Source organism: Microcaecilia unicolor, chromosome 7, assembly GCF_901765095.1.
Source record: "Microcaecilia unicolor chromosome 7, aMicUni1.1, whole genome shotgun sequence".
NCBI classification, from domain to species: Eukaryota; Metazoa; Chordata; class Amphibia; order Gymnophiona; family Siphonopidae; genus Microcaecilia; species Microcaecilia unicolor.
Window position 1 is genome coordinate 231,163,299 of NC_044037.1, and position 19,114 is coordinate 231,182,412.

The 19,114-nt window shown below is 38.8% G+C and overlaps 1 protein-coding gene across 1 annotated transcript in view; it reads right to left on the reverse strand.

Annotated features, from left to right (window-relative positions):
- Positions 1-19,114, reverse strand: part of LOC115475115 (collagen alpha-1(XXVIII) chain-like) — a 152,329-nt gene that overhangs the window by 15,118 nt on the left and 118,097 nt on the right. Inside the window, exons 29-31 of the mRNA XM_030210855.1 lie at positions 14,746-14,781; positions 5,045-5,081; positions 3,340-3,897 (exon numbers count right to left, since the gene is read on the reverse strand). Coding sequence (XP_030066715.1) covers positions 3,340-3,897; positions 5,045-5,081; positions 14,746-14,781 — 631 coding nt within the window. The remainder of the gene's footprint in view (positions 1-3,339; positions 3,898-5,044; positions 5,082-14,745; positions 14,782-19,114) is intronic.

Sequence of the window (19,114 nt, forward strand, 5' to 3'; positions counted from 1 at the left end):
TCACCTCCCCTTCCATCCAGCATCTCCCCCTCTCTCCCTCTTCCATTGTCTCCCTTCCCTCTGCTTCCATTTAGTACCTTTCCTTTCCCCCTTCCATCCAGCATCTCCCTTTCCATTGTCTCCCCTTTCCATCCACTGCCTTCCACCTCTTTCTCTTCTTCCATTCAGTGTCACGTCTTTCCCCTCTTCCATCTAATGTCTCACCTGTACTATCCAGAATTTCCTATCATACTCCCTCATACCCAGCCTGCCTTGCCATGGGAATCCAGGATCTCCTCTGTCTCTCCCTCTTATGCCCCCACCATCCAAAATCACCCCTCTGTTTCTCTTGCCTCCCACTATCACCCTTCTGTCTATCATCCCCCAGCACCAAGCGTTACCCTATCTCTCTCTTCCCTCCCTTCATTCAGCATGGCCTGTCTCCCTTCATTCAGCAAGGCCTGTCTCTCCCTAATACTATTGAGGGGCATTTTCAAAAGGGACGTCCAAGTTGCGATTTGGACGTCCTTGCAAAACGACGAAATCCAGGGGCGGGGAAACCCATATTTTGGAAACAAGATGGACATCCATCTTTCGTTTCAAAAATAACGTCAGGGACGTCCAAATCCTTAAATTTCGCTGTCCCTAGATTTGGATGTCCCTAGACATGGACATTTCTGACTCGGTGATTTTCAAAACCAAGGCTGTCCATGTCAAAAATGACCAAATGCAGGCCATTTGGTCATGGGAGGAGCCAGCATTTGTAGTGCACTGGTCCCCCTGACATGCCAGGACACCAACCGGCCACCCTAGGGGGCACTGCAGTGGACTTTATAAATTGCTCCCTTACCTTGTTTGCTGAGCCCAACAAAACCCACTACCCACAACTGTACACCACTACCATCTAGCCCTTACGGGTGAAGAGGGGCACCTAGATGTGGGTACAGTGGGTTTGTGGTGGGTTTTGGAGGGCTCGCTGTTTCCTCCACAAATGTAACAGGTGTGGGGGGGGGGATGGGGCTGGGTCCGCTTGTCTGAAGTGCACTGCACCCACTAAAACTGCTCCAGGGACCTGCATGCGCTGTCATGGACCTGAGTATGACATCTGAGGCTGGCACGACATATTTTGAAAGATGTTTTTTGAGGGTGGGAGGGGGTTAGTGACCACTGGAGGAGTAAGGGGAAGTCATCCCCAATTCCCTCTGGTGGTCATCTGGTCATTTTGGGCACCTTTTTGTGCCTTAGTCGTAAGAAAAACAGGTCCAGGTGATAACGTCCAAGTGTTCGTCAGGAACATCCTTGCTTTTTCGATTATGGGTCAAGGACGTCCAAGTGTTAGGCATGCCCAAGTCCCGTCTTCGCTATGTCTCCAACACGCCCCCTTGAACTTTGGCTGTCCTTGCGACGGAGTGCAGTTGGAGACGTCCTAAATTGGTAGCCAAGGAAATTTCATTGTTACCTCCTTCGCTGTTGCCCTGCATGGTGCATGCGCTACTGATGACGTCCTTCCTCATCCCTTCCGTCATGATGTAACTTCCTGTTTTGGAGAGGGAGGGAGCCAGGAGGAGGAAGGAAGCCATCAGTGGCACGCGTAGGGCTATGGCCCCATGCACGATTTCACTTTTTTGTTTTGCTGCAAACGCGAAGGTGGGAGAGGGAGGAGAGGAGGGTGAGCATGCAGGAGAGACAGGGCTGCTCGTGGTTCCTCCGGGCCACTGCAGTAGTGTCCCAGGAGGAAGTAGTGTCTGGGCATCTGTGCCTTTAACCCTGCCCAGGTAGGGGAAAGCTCGTTTGGGAGGGTAATGCCCCCCTCGCCCTTCCAAATTATGCCCATGCAATAAGGGGCTAATTTTATGAAGTCATTTTCATGTACGTACATAAGTATTGCCATACTGGGACAGACCAAAGGTCCATCAAGCCCAGCATCCTGTTCCCAACAGTGACCAATCCAGATCACAAATACCTAACAAGATCCCAAAAAAGTACAAAACATTTTATGCTGCTTATCCCAGAAATAAGCAGTGGGTTTTCCCCAAGTCCATTTTAATAATGATTCTTGGACTTTTCCTTTAGGAAGCTGTCCAAAACTTTTTAAAACCCCGTTAACTGCCTTTACCACATTCTCTGGCAACAAATTCCAGAGTTTAATTACACATTAAGTGAAGAAAATGTTTCTCTGATTCGTTTTAAATTTACTACTTTGTAGCTTCATTGAATCCCCCCTAGTTCTAGTATTTTTGGAAAGAGTAAACAGATGCTTCACGTCTACCCTTTTCACTCCACTCATTATTTTGTAGACCTCTATCATATCTCCCCTCAGCCATCTTTTCTCCAAGCTGAAGAGCCCTAGCTGCTTTAGCCTTTCCTCATAGGGAAGTCATCCCATCCCCTTTATCATTTTTGTCGCCTTTCTCTGCACCTTTTCTAATTCCACTATATCTTTTTTGAGATGCGATGACCAGAATTGAACACAAGATTCAAGGTGCGGTCGCACCACGTGAATGTAGCCACATACATGTGTAAATGTCCTGTTACCAGTCAGCATAAAAGTATGTTGATTGACATGCTGGCACATACTTTGCTTGTGGGTGTTTAAAGGGATGGTGTGCAGTTGAGATTAGCAAGCATATGCATATCTTAGACTATAAAATATGCCAAATTACACACATCCTTAAATAATCTAGGTATGGACATTTACATCTCCTTTTGAACAATGTAGGCATGATTTCTGCCTCTTATGCTAAAATAGCACCTCTGTAGGCTTCTACTTGCCTTCTTAAACTAGGCACTCCTTATACCCTCTAGATGTGTGGTGGTTTATGTATGGATTCCTAGTCACAGCCACTCAGTTTACTAATTAAATATAATCTTTTATGTACTGTGAAGGTGGATTAACAAGCTTGTGTTCATGATATCATTTTGCAGTGAAGGAGCGGGACAGTTATCTAGTAAACCAGCTTCTGTCAGTTGTGATCTAATCAGAGTTATATTCTTGTTCTGAGGAAATTGAAAACATGATTTCTCAAGAAATTGATGGATTAGCTTGAGTTGAGGGCAGCATTTTTATAATACATCTTTATGGTGAGAATAATGAATGGGTTTTTAATTTTTTTAAATTGTGGTAAATTTTATTTTTACTGTTTTATTTTCCTCAGTCTATTATTTTATTGACTGTATATTTTAGATTATTGATTTTTGTCTTGTTATTTTATTGTCATATGTTTTGATTCATCTGGGCGAAGTGGAATATAAATGCCAGATTTAATTAAATTAAACGATGTTATCATAGAAATGAATATTCTTACCTTCTACATACTTTGTGCTGTTTATATTAACTTCATAAGTCAGATGTAGACATACCTGGAAGAGTGTTGAAGTCATCAATCAGAAACATGTGTTCTTTGTCAGGATCTGATGCAATCAGGTTTAGTTCCCGCAAGAATCCAATTTGGGTTGGATCCGAAGTATTTACAATTCCAATTGCATACATCTCAATGTTGGCAGCATGGGCCTCTCGGACTGCTATGTCTATCTTAACAGGCTCTCTCTTATCTGCTTGGCCATCTGTTAATACTATAGCAACTTTCCTCACACCTGTCCGAGCTGCAAAAAATCCTTCTTGAGTTGCTTTGCGGATAGCAGTTCCAGTGTATGTACCTTCTCCCATGTACAACATCTTCCTTATTGCCTGTTTCACATCCTGCTGAGTTGTATACCTGTTAAGTCCAAATTCTAGCCGAACTTCTAAACTGTAGAGTACAAGGCCAATTCTAGTAGCATTTCTACCTACGGTAACTCTGTCCACAAGAGCAGTGACAAAGTCTTTGATTATCTCAAAGTTTTCTGGTCCAACACTTTCAGAGCTGTCAATTACAAACACAAGCTCCATGGGAATTTCCTTACACTTCACTCCACAGCCTGCAGGAAGAAAAATAGAAATAACACACATTTTATGTTTTAACTTTTTTATTGATGTCACAGTTTACAATATTTAAGTGTCAATAAACATGTACTTAATACAAATCTATGCCTTCTTTAACAAAACATTTGACTGAAGTGTCATCAAACTTTTGCTGTAATTTTCCTCCCTCTCCCCACCCCCCATCCCCACTATGCCCTTACTTTTATGTTTAATCATTCTTATTAAAGCCATCACATGTTATAAAATAAACGGCATCAGCTATCAACAGACTCCCAATCACATCAACACAATTCAAAAGAGAAATACAAGTTGTTTTCAACTTTCCATCCCTCCCCCCCAACCTCCTCATAAGGCCCCTTTAACGACTCAATACCTCTAACTCTGAACATCATAACAGCCAAGTGATACCAATCATGTCAAACTTGAATCTCCACTCCCCACCCTCCAAACCCCCCCAAAACCCCTGTGATTCACTATAAAGGGTATACTAATAAATACTTCCCCAGTAACACTCAAAGTACTTCTGAATACTTGCATCTTCACATAAGGTATAGCATCAATTCTCATGTCTTTCTATCATACCCTTTCTCTTAGACTACTCCCCCACCCTCCTCCTACCCTTCAATCCTCCCCCTCCAACAGCCCCTACCCCATCCCCTAATCCGCCCACCACCCTCCCATACAGGAATTCGAACATCCTCTCCTTCCATCTACAATGTGAGTGAGTTCACCAATAAGCTGCGAGCTCTGCCTGAGAGAGCCTGCACGTAATGCACGTATGGCTCCACACACATTTTATTAATCTGTATTTATGCTCTTGATATTTACAGCAATGATTCCCAATCCTGGTCCTGGAGGCTCCCAGTCAGTCAGGTTTTCAGGATATCCACAATGAATATTCATGAGAGATATTTGCATGCACTGACTCCACTGCATGCAAATCTCTTTCATGAATATTTATTGTGGATATCCTGAAAACCTGACTGGCCGGGGTGCCTTCAGGACCAGGTTTGGGAATCACTGATTTAGAAAGTACCACAGTATGTTCTACCTACGGTTGATGATGTCAGCTTACAGAAAGCATTAGTAATGATTGTAGGCTGTTATCAAAATGTTATCCAAGGAAATAAAATATAAACTTACCACAAATTTCTTTAATCAATTTTATTATATCTTCTTTCTGGAAGTGAAAAGTAAATTGGATGTCTTTTACTTTGATTTTGTTTTCTATACCTGATGTATTATCATTGCATAGAATCAGATCATATTCATGCTGGTATGTCTTAGGTTTTAGAAATATTTTAATCTTATTTTCAAATGCTATTTTTTGAACAGGCAGTTTCAAAAGGTTTTTTTGTGTGAGGAAAATGGTTAATTAGGTCATGCTTGAAAACTGTGATCTGTAACTTCCATCAAAGGACATGGCTCCCTTTCGGTGAAATCTATAGCTTGCTGTGAGACTTTTCTGAAATGCACTGTTAAAAGGCTGGAAAATCTGAAAGTCTAAACTGAATTAACCATTTTTCAAAGCTACTGTATACAGAAACAGGATAAAGATTTTGGCAGGATGAGTGGCAGTGTGTGATTCCTCTTTCAAGTTAGCTTCCTGAGTAGTTATGATTCTTAATGCTCACAAGATTCAGACTTGTGCTACTTCAGTCATTTTGTTATATGTTCCCATGAGTCCAACATGAGGATATTTTATAAAAAATATTTTCATGGGTAAAAAGGTTTTCATGTTCTTAAAATTCTAAACTCTTCATTACAGGCTGGCAGTCTTACTTCCTTTAAAAAAAAAAAAGATGATTTTTATGCTCTTGCTTACAGAGCTTTTTAGATTCCCAGATATCTGAGAATTAACTAACTAGTCTCTCACTTGCTCTATCTGGGTAAACTTTTGAGAAGACAGTCCCTCTCAGTTGTAGGAACATCGAGATGCTAATATGCTTTTTGGAGTCTCTTCAAGGAGGCTTTCAGACAGGTTATAGTTGGGAGAGTTTATTAATGGCCTTAACAAATGATCTCAGAGGACACATATAAATTCTGATTCTTTGCGGGTCTTTCAATATCAGACAAAACATTCAATCAGGATTTCTGACACATAAGGATTTTAGATTTTTGAACCACCAACATCCAGTGACACTAGTGTTTTTACACATTACCTAAGATCCACAAAAGTTTAGTGAATCCACCCGGAAGACCAATTATGTCTTAAACTAATTCTCTCCTTGAACCTTTGTCCTGTTTTGTAGATGAATTTCTCGAAGTTATTAAGGGTAGTTCTTATATTAGGGACACGTCTCATTTTTTGAATGTTTTGTCTGATATTGAAATCACAAATGAACCATACATTATGGCAACTCTTGATGTGACATCACTGTACACCTCTGTTCCTCAGGATGAAGCAATGAACGTCATCTATGAGGTACTTGAGGGGAGAGAATGACCACATTGTACTCCTACTGATTGTCTATTAAAGATCTCACATTTAGTGATGAAAGAAATTTTTTTTGTATACAAGGGTCAGTTCTATTTACTAAGCTGTAAATAGAACTGACCCTTGTATAAAAAAAATTTCTTTTTTTTCGATGGGAGTTACCTTTGACCCTTCAGTGGCCAATCTTTATATGTTGAGGTTTGAAGAAAATTGGGTATATTGTTCACCATTTGCAGAAAAGATTGTCAAGTGGTTATGTTTTATAGAAGATATCTTTGTTCTTTGGTGTGGTATCCCTGTTAAATACCTGTGATGAGAACTTGGATTTCACATTAACAACAGCCATTGATAAAATAAAATTTTCTTGATGTGGAAATCAGGTAAGGTATATCAAGGTTCACCATGAAGGTATTTAACAGACCAACTGATAGGAATACACTGTTGTCATATGATAGCTGTCATCAGAGATGTTTCGGGGGTCTTTTACTAAAGCTTAGCTCGAGTTATCTGCAGCAGAATAAAATGGGCCCTGCTACATATAACGTGAGCTAATCTTTAGTAAAAGACTCCCTTAAAGAACAGTCTGCCATTGTCACAGTTTCTTAGAGCCAGAAGAAATTGTTCTGAATTGAGTGATTTTAAAGAACAAAGTGCAACACTAATGAATAAATGAAAATGAAGAAGTTTTGAGATCCTCCTACAAGACAGCTAGGTTCTATAAAGGAGATTTTTAATTACAATCCCAGAATAAGGCTGCAGACACAGATAGCCAAACTTGTGTGATAAAATTTACATCTAACTGCGCTATAGCAGCCAATATTGTTAAAGAAAATTGGGAAATTATTGAACTTCACCCTGCATTTGAAGATATAGAATTAAGGGTGGCTTTTGCATGTGATAAGAACTTGAAAGAGATTCTATGTCTGGTAGAACCTAGGATTAGCAGTTTTTAGGGCAATCTTTTTTTTTTCATATTTCAATTTGTTTATTAATTTTCACTTTTAACAAGAATACACTTGTTTTGAAATACAGCAATAGTTGGTTAATCAAAAGTTAATAACTCTTCATATAAACAATAAAGCAAGAAAAAGTATTGACAAACTTTTCAAAATCTTATCAAACAAAATCTTCATGCTTCCTTAGACCCCATTTAAAATCATGAGGCGATCAGAGTTAGGGAAGAATTTTTCATATGTATACACAAAAGAAACTAGGTGGCATAAATACTCCCATTTACTTTAACTATTTACAATTGCTTAGAATCTAGAAATGATTTTAGACTTTCTGGTGAATAAAACGTATATTTAACCTGACCCAACCTAACTAAACATTTGCACGGGTAGGCGAGGAAAAACAACCCGCCTATCTCTAATGTTCTTACTTTCAGTGCTAAAAAAGCTTTCCTTCTCTGTTGGCTCGATTTTGTAATATCAGGGAAGATTTGTACTTTCACCCCACCAAAACGAGTTTGTAAGTTTTTAAAATAGAGTCTCATAATATTGTTCAAGTCCTGTTCAAAAATGAAAGAAACTATCAAAGTTGACCGCTCTGCTTTTTCATCCACTGAAGTTTCAGGGCAATCTTATATATGGACATTTCAAATGTATGCAGTGTTCAGTATGTGAAGTTATGTTACAGATCAAATAATTTAAGAATCCGAATGATGGTAGAGTTTATCATCTCCAACACTTTTCAAACTGCAGAAGTGAGCATGTGGTTTATGTGATCATATGCCCATGCCAAAAACTTTATGTGGGGATGATGAGTCGGTGTTTAAAGCTGTGTTTATCTGAACATACATCAAATATAAAGATGGGTAGAAGCAGTGCTTCATTGGTGGATCATTGCATGGAAAAATTTCACAGCTTTAAAGATTTGAGATGTTTTGTGAGCAATTATGAGCCACTATGGTACAGAGGGCCAAAGAGGCAGTTTAACTTCCACCATTGCTGGAGTCCAATCCTATCATTGGTTTCAATGGGACACTGGAATAAAGAGCAAGAGAAAAAAACTCCCAAAAAACAAAAGGGAGAAAAATCTCTTACTCTAAAAAAACTTAAATAAGCCTAAACATTTACTGCAATCATTTGCACTGATAAAAAATATATAAATTAAACTGTTTTTTTCAAAACCGTGCATATGGAACTGTGAATTCTGAACTAATTATTGATAAGTGACTGATTTTCTTAAGATTTTATGTGCATGGTTTTTGAAAAAGCAGCTGAGTTTATGTTTTTTGGCAGTGTGAGTGACTGCTGTACATATTTAGGCTTATTTAAGTTTTGGGGGTTTACTGGGGTTTTTTTCTCCCTTTTGTTTTTTGGGAGTTTTTTTTCTCTTGCTTTTCTTTTTGTTCTCTCATTGAAACCAATGATAGGATTGGATTCCAGCAAAGGTGGAAGTTAAACTGCCTCTTCGAATCCCCCCCTCCTCCCCCCCATGGAGTTTTGAGTTTTATTTTTTTAAATTATATTTGCATAGCCTCATGTTATAGCACTCACTCGTGTTCTGTATATTTATGCAAAACATTTTCTTTTTTGTGATAGTTTTGGGAATTTTGTTCTCCCATTTAGTGCCCTATTTATTAAGCTGCGCTATAGGCGCACTAGCGTTGTAGCGCACACTAAAAATTAGCACATGCTAATTTCTAGTGTGCTCTAAAACTGCTAGTACACCTAAGTAAACAGGGCCCATAGTTTATTCTTCTTGTGCAATTTTATGTACCACTGGGGAAGGACTGGTTTACAGCTATCAGTAGACTAAATGATTGCCTTCAAAAAATTTCAGAGGAATCACGGAAAAATACATTAAAACTTAATCTAGAAAAGAAAGAAATTGTGTGGACCAAGAAAATGCCTTCTCCATCATTATCATTTCTGGTGTTTCAAGATGGGAGTGTTCTTTGCATGCCGTGGTTAGGAGTTGGACTCTTTTTCTTGAAGGAAGGTCCAGATCTCATCATAACACATATTTGTTTTTTTTTCCATTTGGAACGTATTTAACAACTTCAACTAGTGTTAGACATAGAAGATCTAGATATTATAATTCATGCTTCTGTGCTGATGTTTAGATTCCTGTAATTCTTTGTATGCTGGAGTATCTCACTGCAAATGATAAAAGTTCTGCTGCTCGCTTATAGTCTGGTTGCAGGATTGGGGCTCGCATTTCATTTGTTTTGTATCAAGTATATTGGTTTAATGCAGAATTCAGTTTAAATGCAGGGGTTACACGGTGGTAAGGGAGCAGTGCTGCTCGCTGCCCAGTTACTGCCGGGTTAGTGCTGGAGCCCTTACCACCACTTCAATGGGTGACGGTAAGAGCTCCTTCCCGAAATGGCAGCGTGGCAAGTGCGTACTTACCACACAGCCATTTCTTTTTTTGGTCTTTTCATTCACTGCGGTACAAGAGCCCTGGTGCATGTCAAAAACGGCTGATGCTGCCAATCCACAGATTAGTAAAAGGGCCACTTGCAAATAGCATTTTTGTAAACTGCACTGCATTTATAGGGTACTTTTATATAAACTATTTGAATGCATAAAACGCTGATTTATGCACATAAATTGGCTCTTATAAAATTAGGTCACGCCTGAAAGTATGGGGAGAGCAAGCCAGTGCATACTTGTACAGTAGGACAGCTTAGGGGTGTAGATTGTGGCAGCATGGGTGGAAGCAGAATGTCTATCTGTCCTTTCAATGTAATTTACCTTTCCCCCTGCAAAATAATATCTTGAATGAACAATAGACACTTACTGTTTCTAGATAAAATCTGAAAAATATTCTAAGGGGTTTTTTGAGGACCAACAGAAGGCTTGCTCCAATCACCATTTATATTTATGAACATCAGCCATAATTCTTCATAGGTCCTTATTAATATTTTCTTGTATCTTCAAAGTATATTCAAAAGGAGTATTTTAAATAGAGAGCATGCATATCAAAAATAGAGAGTATCTCTCAGGACTACCCAACATGATTGTGTGTTTCATAAAGCTGCACCAAGGTATTGTGAAATCGGCTGTGTGAGATGCTATACTGAGTTCTTCAGGTACCACTACCCTGATGCAGCTCTAGGCAAAACGTGATCATGCTGGGTTGTCCTGGGAGATACTCTATCTATATATATATATTTTTTTTATTTATAATTTCACAAAATAATTACAAGATACTGTTGTTACAGAAAACTCAGAAATAACAGGATTCACAAAAGGAATTATAATTGTATTTCTCGTATCAAAAAAAATAATATTTCCCTATCTTAGACCACCATCACATTAAGGGGGAGTCAGATAAATTAAGGAGAACAAAAACAAATTATTTATCTTTTTTTTTAGGCAATAGGACCTAGACCGCCCCACGGGTAATTAATACTACACTATTTCCCTTAATCCAAGAGGTCATTTGGCAATCTTCTTTAATTCAACAAAGCTATTCAATTGTTCAGGTTCATAGAAAATATACTTGTTGTCTAAGTATTTGATTAGGCATTTACATGGATAAGCTAGCAAAAAACTAGCTCCCAAAGCTTTAACGTCATGTCTCAATATTAGAAACTCTTTCCTTTTTTCCTGAGTGTATCTAGTAACATCCGGGTAGATCCACAGACGAAATCCCAAAAAAGGTTTTTGAGCATTTTTAAAGTATAGTTTCATAATTGAGTTAAGGTCCTGCTCAAAAACCAAAGAAACTAACAAGGTTGAGCAAGTGTGAATTTCAGGCAATGAATTTTCAAGAAAAGCTGTCAAATTTTGTAATCCATATTCTTGCACTTCCTGCACTTCTGATTTTCTCCTTTGTTCCTCCATTTCCTTCTGTGGAATTGGAAGGTAATATATTTTATTTATAGGAGGAATCATCTCGGCTCTATCTATATTTAAAATACTCCTTTTGAATATACCTTGAAGATGTACAAAATGTAAGGAGGAATATGAAGAATTATGGGAGATGCTTATAATATAAATGGTGATTGGAGCAAGCCTTCTGATGGTCCTCAATAAAAAACCTTAAAACTAAAATAATATTCTGTTTAGAAATAGTAGAGTGTGTGCTATCCAATCAAGATATTATTGTGCAGAGGGAAAGGTGAATTAAATGGTATGTTCTTGCTCCCTTGTAGAAGTTGTGAATTTTGTAGCCTAAAGTATTTAGCTTTGTTCCTTTCATATAGGCATGATTTCTGCAGGATTTGTGCTAGTATTTTATACAGATATATAGGAGTCTATAAGGGTAAGTTATAACAGGGTGTCCACATTTACTGTCATTGTTGCAGGTAAGTGTACATTTACACACATAAGTGGCAGCAAACCACCTCAGTGACATTCTTTAAGGGTGTGCGTAAGTGGCATTGCATATTAGTTCAAGGGAGGGGTGCTTTCACATGGGCAGAACATGGGAGGGACTGTCACCTACAGGTCTATGACTGGTGTAACTGTGGGAGCCTAAAAGTAAGGCATGCTGATACTGGGTTATGCTGGTACTCAATAATGTGTTCTGGGTACCCAAATCCCTTTAAAGATTAGGCTCTCACCACTGTATCCACTTATAGAGCTGCCTCCTTAAAGATAAATTCTATAACAGGGTGCTTGTTAGGAGCCCATTCTGTAAAGAAATCTAGAGACCTAATTTCTTTAATAGAATACTAGCCTAATCGGCTATATGTGCCATAGAGGTAGTATAAATGCTCACTTCTCAAGTGCAGAACATACAGAGATGGTCAAAGGATGCAAAGGAAAAACAACCTGGTCATCATCAAAGGCTTTATTGTGGAAAGGATCCAACACAGCTGGGTTTCAGCAACATCGTCTGCATCAGTGGTCAGTTTCCCACAAAACTTTATAGAGGTGCTGTTAGCATTGCGTACAGTTTATTTCCACCTTACTGAAAATCTTGATATGACTGCTAATTTACTATCAAATAATCACTATATCTGTAGAGAAGCAAACTGACATTAATTAATACACAATAATAAAGTTTCCTGCTAAGGGGAAATTTGCAATGCACCTAAAATTAATAGAGCTGCTGATAGCATAGATATCTTTATGTATACTCTACTATTTTACATAGAGCACCATTTCTATCATCAGTTGAAACTTAAGGGGGAAAAGAAACAGTGAAAAACCCCTCCAATTCAGAGAAAAATGACTGTTCCTAAAAGAAATCTGCCTTATATATTACCAGAGTACAATTACAAATTTTCCCTAATTCCAAAAAGGTTGTTCCAAAATCTGTGTTCTAACTTCCAGTCATTAACGTGGTCAAAAACATCAAGAACTTATCTTTCAAACATCTTCCATCAGCTGATAGTTCCTGGAAAAGGATATACCTCCTGACGCAGCTGTCTACAAAATAAGGTGCCTTTGTCGGAGTCTAGAATTTGTGTTCATTCCTCTTATTATTATTATTTGTTGCATTTGTATCCCACATTTTCCCACCTATTTGCAGGCTCAATGTGGCTTACATTATTCCGTAATGGCGATCGCCATTTCCGGAATGAGAAATACAAAGTGGTATTGCATTAAAGTTCATAAGTGACAGAGTAGATTAAGCAGTCAAGTGTAGAGAATTCATATTCGGAATGAGAAATAAAGTGGTATTGCATTAAAGTTCATTCGTGACAAAGTATCTGAAGCAGTCAAGTATAGAGAGTTCGGTTTTGCCCAGTTCTGGTATGAGTTTCGTTGTCTGGAATTTAGGATGGATCATTGTGGTATGCCTTATTGAATAGGTTGTTTTTTAGTGATTTTCGGAAGTTAGTTAGGTCGTGCATTGTTTTTATGGCATTTGTTAGTGCATTCCATAGTTGCGTGCTTATGTGGGAGAAGCTGGATGCATGTGTTAATTTATATTTTAGTCCTTTGCAGCTGGGGTAGTGGAGATTCAGGAATGTGCGTGCTGACCTTTTTGTGCTCCTGGTTGGTAAGTCTATGAGGTCTGACATGTAGACCGAGGCCTCGCCGTGAATGATTTTATGAACCAGAGTGCAAATTTTGAATGTAATATGTTCTTTAAGTGGGAGACAGTATAGTTTTTCTCTTAGTGGTTTGGCGCTTTCGTATTTCGTTTTTCCAAATATGAGTCTGGCTGCTGTGTTTTGGGCAGTTTGGAGTTTCTTAATGATTTGTTCTTTGTATCCGGCATAGATTGCATTGCAGTAATCTAGGTGGCTTAGAAACCATTGATTGTACCAGGCTGCGGAATATTTCCCTTGGGAAGAAAGGTTTTACTCTTACATCAGCCGATTTGAAAAATGGAGTGAAATCTATGGAACATATACAATGCTTCAAAGATATAAGACATTTGAAAGATAAGTTTTGGTTTGTTTTTTGTCATGATAATGACTGGAAGTTAGGACACAGATCTACTGAAGTATTGGAACAACCTTTTTGGTATTAGGAAAATTTTGTAATTGCACTCTGATAATAAAATATAAGGGTTTTTTTTAAGGAACAGTCATTTTTTCTAAATTAGAGGTTTTTTTCACTGTTTCTTTTTCCCCTTAAATTAAAACCGATGATAGAAATGGTGCTCTATGTAAAAGAGTAGAGTATACATAAAGAGAAAAATGCGATCAGAAACTCTGAGATTTCAGGTGTTAAGCTAATTAATTTTAGGTGCATTGCAAATTTCTCCTTAGCAGCAAACTATTATTGTGTGCTAATTTACTATGCAATATTAATGGTGCCTCTATGAAATTTTGTGGGGAAACTGACCCCTGATGCAGGCAATCTTGCCAAAACCTGGCTGTGTTGGGTCCTTTTCACAATAAAGCCTTTGATGATAACCAGATTGTTTTACCATTGCTTTCCTTGAGCACCTGTTTGTTCTGCACTTGAGGCTTGTCTTTGACAGAGGTTTCCCTCTTTTTCTCTACATACCTTTGTACCTTATAGTATTCTATAAGGCATGTGTGTGTGAGCCCCACCCAGAATCCATCCCATGTACACCTACCCTGCAAAACACACGGTGTGAGATTTGTGCATATTTACAGAATAGTGCTTAGGCGGAATACTGACATACATGTGTATGTGTGCACATATGTGCATATATGCTAGCATTCTATTTACGAATGTATTAGGTGAGTAAATGTTAGCATCTATTTTTCAGACTTGCTCCTTAGAAAATAATTTTCTAATAGGTCAACTTGATTAGAGGAGTAGGTAGGTGCCAGAGATGTGGACTTATTAGATAGGCACCTCTGTGTCCATATACAACTGCTCCACAAAATCTGGAGAAATTGTGGTTAAAATGAAGCCACAGACATTTTCAGAGACTGTTCCACGTATATTGGAGTTTTCTTGTAGTCAACTAGTGAGGGTCTTGGGGCATTTGCCTTCCTGTCCACCAGAACCCTCAAATCTCTGTACCCTGTGGGCCAAACCCTAGGGCTGTTATAGGTATAATGGAAATTACTTACTGTTAAGCCAGTTGCTCCTTTTGATCCCGGTCTACCCTGTTAGAATAAACATCACAATATATCTTATTACATAAGTAGGCATTAATTCACCACTTTACTTGCTTGAATAAAAATTGACTTAATTATGAACTGATTGACTTGCATTACCTTCCACCTTCAAGTCTTATCAGATATGCCATTTATTGACAGGACTTCTGAAGCTGAGGTACCAGGAGTCTTTATTCACAATCAGCAGGAGTTTTCCCCTTATTATATTCCATCTGTCTCCCTTTATAACCAGTTTTTGATAGGACACTAAAACCAAGCTCCTTTCAGAACCTAAGTAGAGAGGTGTGGTAGCTGTGTTAGTCCACTCTTAAAGGTTATCAATAGAAATCAAACCAAATAAAACATGGAAAAGAAAATAAGATGATACCTTTTTTATTGGACATAACTTAATATCAAGAAATGTATTAAGTTATGTCCAATAAAAAAGGTATCATCTTATTTTCTTTTCCATGTTTTATTTTGTTTGATTTCTATTGATAACCTTTCAGAACCTGGAAGAAATACATCCTGAATCTGAGCTGTTGAACAATGATTGAGAGTCCCTTTCCCCAATAGTGGGTTTGTTATTACCACTACATCCTTAGCCTTTACCAGCCTTCTAAGAATATGCCACAAACCAGATTTGATAATAAAATTTCCTGCATACCTAGCTTCAGAGAATGACAGGAACAATAATCAAAAGTTTTTAGGTAGGTAAACTCTTATTTATTCATATAAGAATGTGGCTTGATTATTGCCAATCCAGACTTCCTCCCATGTGGGTAATGACTTTGAAGGGAGACCGAGATGGTGGTGGTGCAGCCACATTGAACTGAGCTGCAAGCGTTGGAATGTGAGCTGAATTTGAAGCTGCTAAAGAAGTGCTCTTATTTATTTATTTATTTATTTATTTATTGCATTTGTATCCCACATTTTCCCACCTCTTTGCAGGCTCAATGTGGCTTACAATACAGCATGAATGGTGGAAATATATAAGAAAATAGACAATTTAGTATTACAGAAGGAACTTGGGTAACATTATAATGATAAAGCATGATACTCCTTGGAGGTTAGGTCAATCCTGTTTTTTGTTCAGGCAACTTCTCACAATTTTAGGGCTCAACCAGTGGGAGAGGGCCTGTTAGCAGTGGGACATTTGACCTGAGCATTTTTAATATTTTGCAGAGCCTAGAGCTGCAGACAGGCCTCTCATGACCCAGAAATAATTGAAGGGCCAGGGTTCTACAGGCAGTGACTGCTGAGGAGCTTGTGTTTGGAGATATTTGCAATAAAGAAATGCCTCCAGCAAATTCCCTGCGAGGTGATGGAGTGAAACTGGATGGGAAACAGGTGGGAGATCTCTGTGGTGAGTTGCTGGATCTGGGGAAATTTGAAGCTGAGCAAGTGATGGTATAGAGTCCTGTGTGCCAGCATGAAAGGCTAATTAGACCAACAGTGATCTAGTGGAGGCCTTATAGAATGCCATGACCAATCTGAAACAGTCCCAGACTGCAAAAAGTGAAAAATCTTTTGAGGACTCAGGGAGTCTTTTACTAAAGGTTAGCTCGAGTTATCTGCAGCAAGTCTCATTTTATTCCTGTGGGCCCTGCTGCAGATAACTCGAGCTAATCTTTAGTAAAAGACCCCCTCAGTCATTATTATCCTGGGTTACCATACATGGGATGCTGTTGGAGTAGCATGGAGTTAGAATAGATTAACTACAACAGCAAGTCACAGATCTAAAAGCCTGTAATGCGGCTTTTGTTAGGGAGAAAGAGGTAATTCATCAAAGGATAGAGAATCCAAGAAATCAAAATGCAGGGTTAGAATGTCAGCATCTACATGTGTAAATGCTGATACATTTAAATGGCTACAGGTATAAATTACTGATTTTACTATGCCAATTTTTATATCTGTAGATGCTATAGGATGCATAGATTTCAAGCAAGCATAGTTTGAGTGGTCCAAAAATCTGTACATGTATTTCTGTTTTTACAATTGCCATATGTAGGAATGGGTGTTTCCTTGGGGAAGCTTTCACTTGTCAAGACCTTGACCACACATAGGGGCTCCTAGAGGAGGGTCTGTGCCCTGCCAGGGGTTTACTCGGGGGAAGGGGGGATTTGGATGTTGTGATAGAGGGTTGGTTGGGGGGGGGGTATGCCATGTTGGGGGAGATCAGGGGAACCCTAGATAGGGGTGGGGACATAAAAGGTTGGAAGCTGACATACGATCCTGCACCTATTTTACAAGAGGTTCTACATTTGGCCAAGCCACTTGTAAAACAGTATGGGAATTCTCCACATCCTGACTTGATGTGTGAACTCCCCTCTCCATGTTCTGTCTAAAATCTGCCTCAAAATCAAATATACATAAAAAAACATGCAACAGCACCATACCAAATCTTGCAGCTGGGAGGAAAAAAAGTCCAGCATCACCAGAGATCCCAAACCAGGCCTTAAATTTTTTTTTTTGGGGGGGCTGAGCCCAAAATGAGGGCCACATTTTGCACCACCTCCCCACTGCTCTCCACCTCCCATCACAACTCCACATACCTGGACTGGTGGTGGGGGAGGGGGGAGTCTCCAAGCCCTGCCAGCAGAAGCCTTCCTCCAGCACTGTTCTCTGCCATGCTGCTTCCCCTGCAGCACGCATGCTTGGTTTTAATGAAATTGAGGATGCACGTGGGAGGAGGGGGTTAAGCAGGGCAGGCAGCAAAGCGATGGGCGTTGGAGAAAGGGACCCTCGCCAGCCAAACCAGCAGACCTTGGGGGATACAAATCCAATTTGGGGGGCCCAGGCCCCCAAGGCCCCCTGTCGCTACACCACTGTCCCAGATACCCTAGTTCTTTTCTAATCGTTTATTTTCTTTCTCCTTGGTTCTCTACCTTTCTGAGTAGATGAGCATACAGGATCCTATACTTAATCCAACACACAGTTTCCCATATCTTACAATTTATAAACCTGACTTCCTCTGTCAATGAAGGAAGGTGACTTGAGAATTGAGGAACAGGACCATACATTGTTCTCAGTTGTCTAACCAGTCCTAGGAACAGCTTGAAGGCTAATCTGGTAGAGAAGAAGTATGTCTCTTCCAAAGGATCGTTTGTGTCCAAAATTGATTAGAAACATATCTTTAAAAATTATCCTATCTAAAACAAGGAACCTAAAGAAGTAGTGTTTAATATTCTTTAACATATTAGTGCTCCAATCCATGATAACCCCTTAAGTTCTGTCAAGCTTGGATAGCAAAGACCTCTAGTGGCTCTACTAAAGAATTATATTGTGACCTGTTTTGTACCACTGGAGTTTCCAGAAAACGGGGAGTACTCTCCTGACCAGTGAGGTAATGGTAGGATTTAAACAAAGTTTCTACTAGTGGAACGAGTGTTCCTGGGGTGATGGTCACAATTTGAATAATTTTACTTGTAGTTAAGAAGACAGGCTGTCAATCATCATTTTACATTGTTAAAATAAGATACAAGTGGAAGCCATTTTTCCCCATGCAAGGCAAAACGAAATGATTTCTTAGCAAGGTATGTTTTGCATTTATAAGCTTGAAACAAGGACTTCCAATGCGAAAAGATTACTTTCAGAGCTAAAGACATCATGGTGTTAACAAGGATACATTCATTGGGTTTTAGCATGCATTTAAAGCATTGATCTTTAAGTATCACAAATTTAAAAGTTATTGAGCCAGGAAGGTGGAAAATGTTTACCAATAATGACCAAATTTCTTTCCAATATTTTTGAATACACACACAGTCAAATATAAGGTGCTTAATATTGCCTATTTGAGATTGGCAGGACCAACATAAGTGTATCTTATGGCTTATGCATATTTCATGCTCTGTTGCATATCCTCCTTTTTCCACCCTCCTTCTCTCCCTTCTTTATCCTAATTTTGAAAATATTTCCTGTTTCATGACTGTGAGCTCCTGTTTTACCTTGTATTGTAAAATGTTGCTTGTCTCAAGGTTGTGAGCTCTTGTTTTACCTTTGTATTGTATTAATTCCATTGAAACATGCTAAATTGTTTAATTTAATGATCTCGATTGCACTCCATCTGATAGTTTTACACTGGAAGAATAATCAACATGTCTCCTATCATGAGTGCTGGAATTGGCTTTGTTCATATAGGCGATATGAAGAAATAGCTGCTTTGAGAACAGGTCATATTTTGTCCTTTCGTAAAACTTGGTCATTGCTAGACAAATATGTAAGTTTAACGGGCATTTAATACCTGCTTGTTTTATTTGTTTACATTATAAATTACTTGTTTAAATATGCTGTCTGTTATATTCAATGTTAATCCACTGTCATTTGTTTTTTCTTTTGTTTT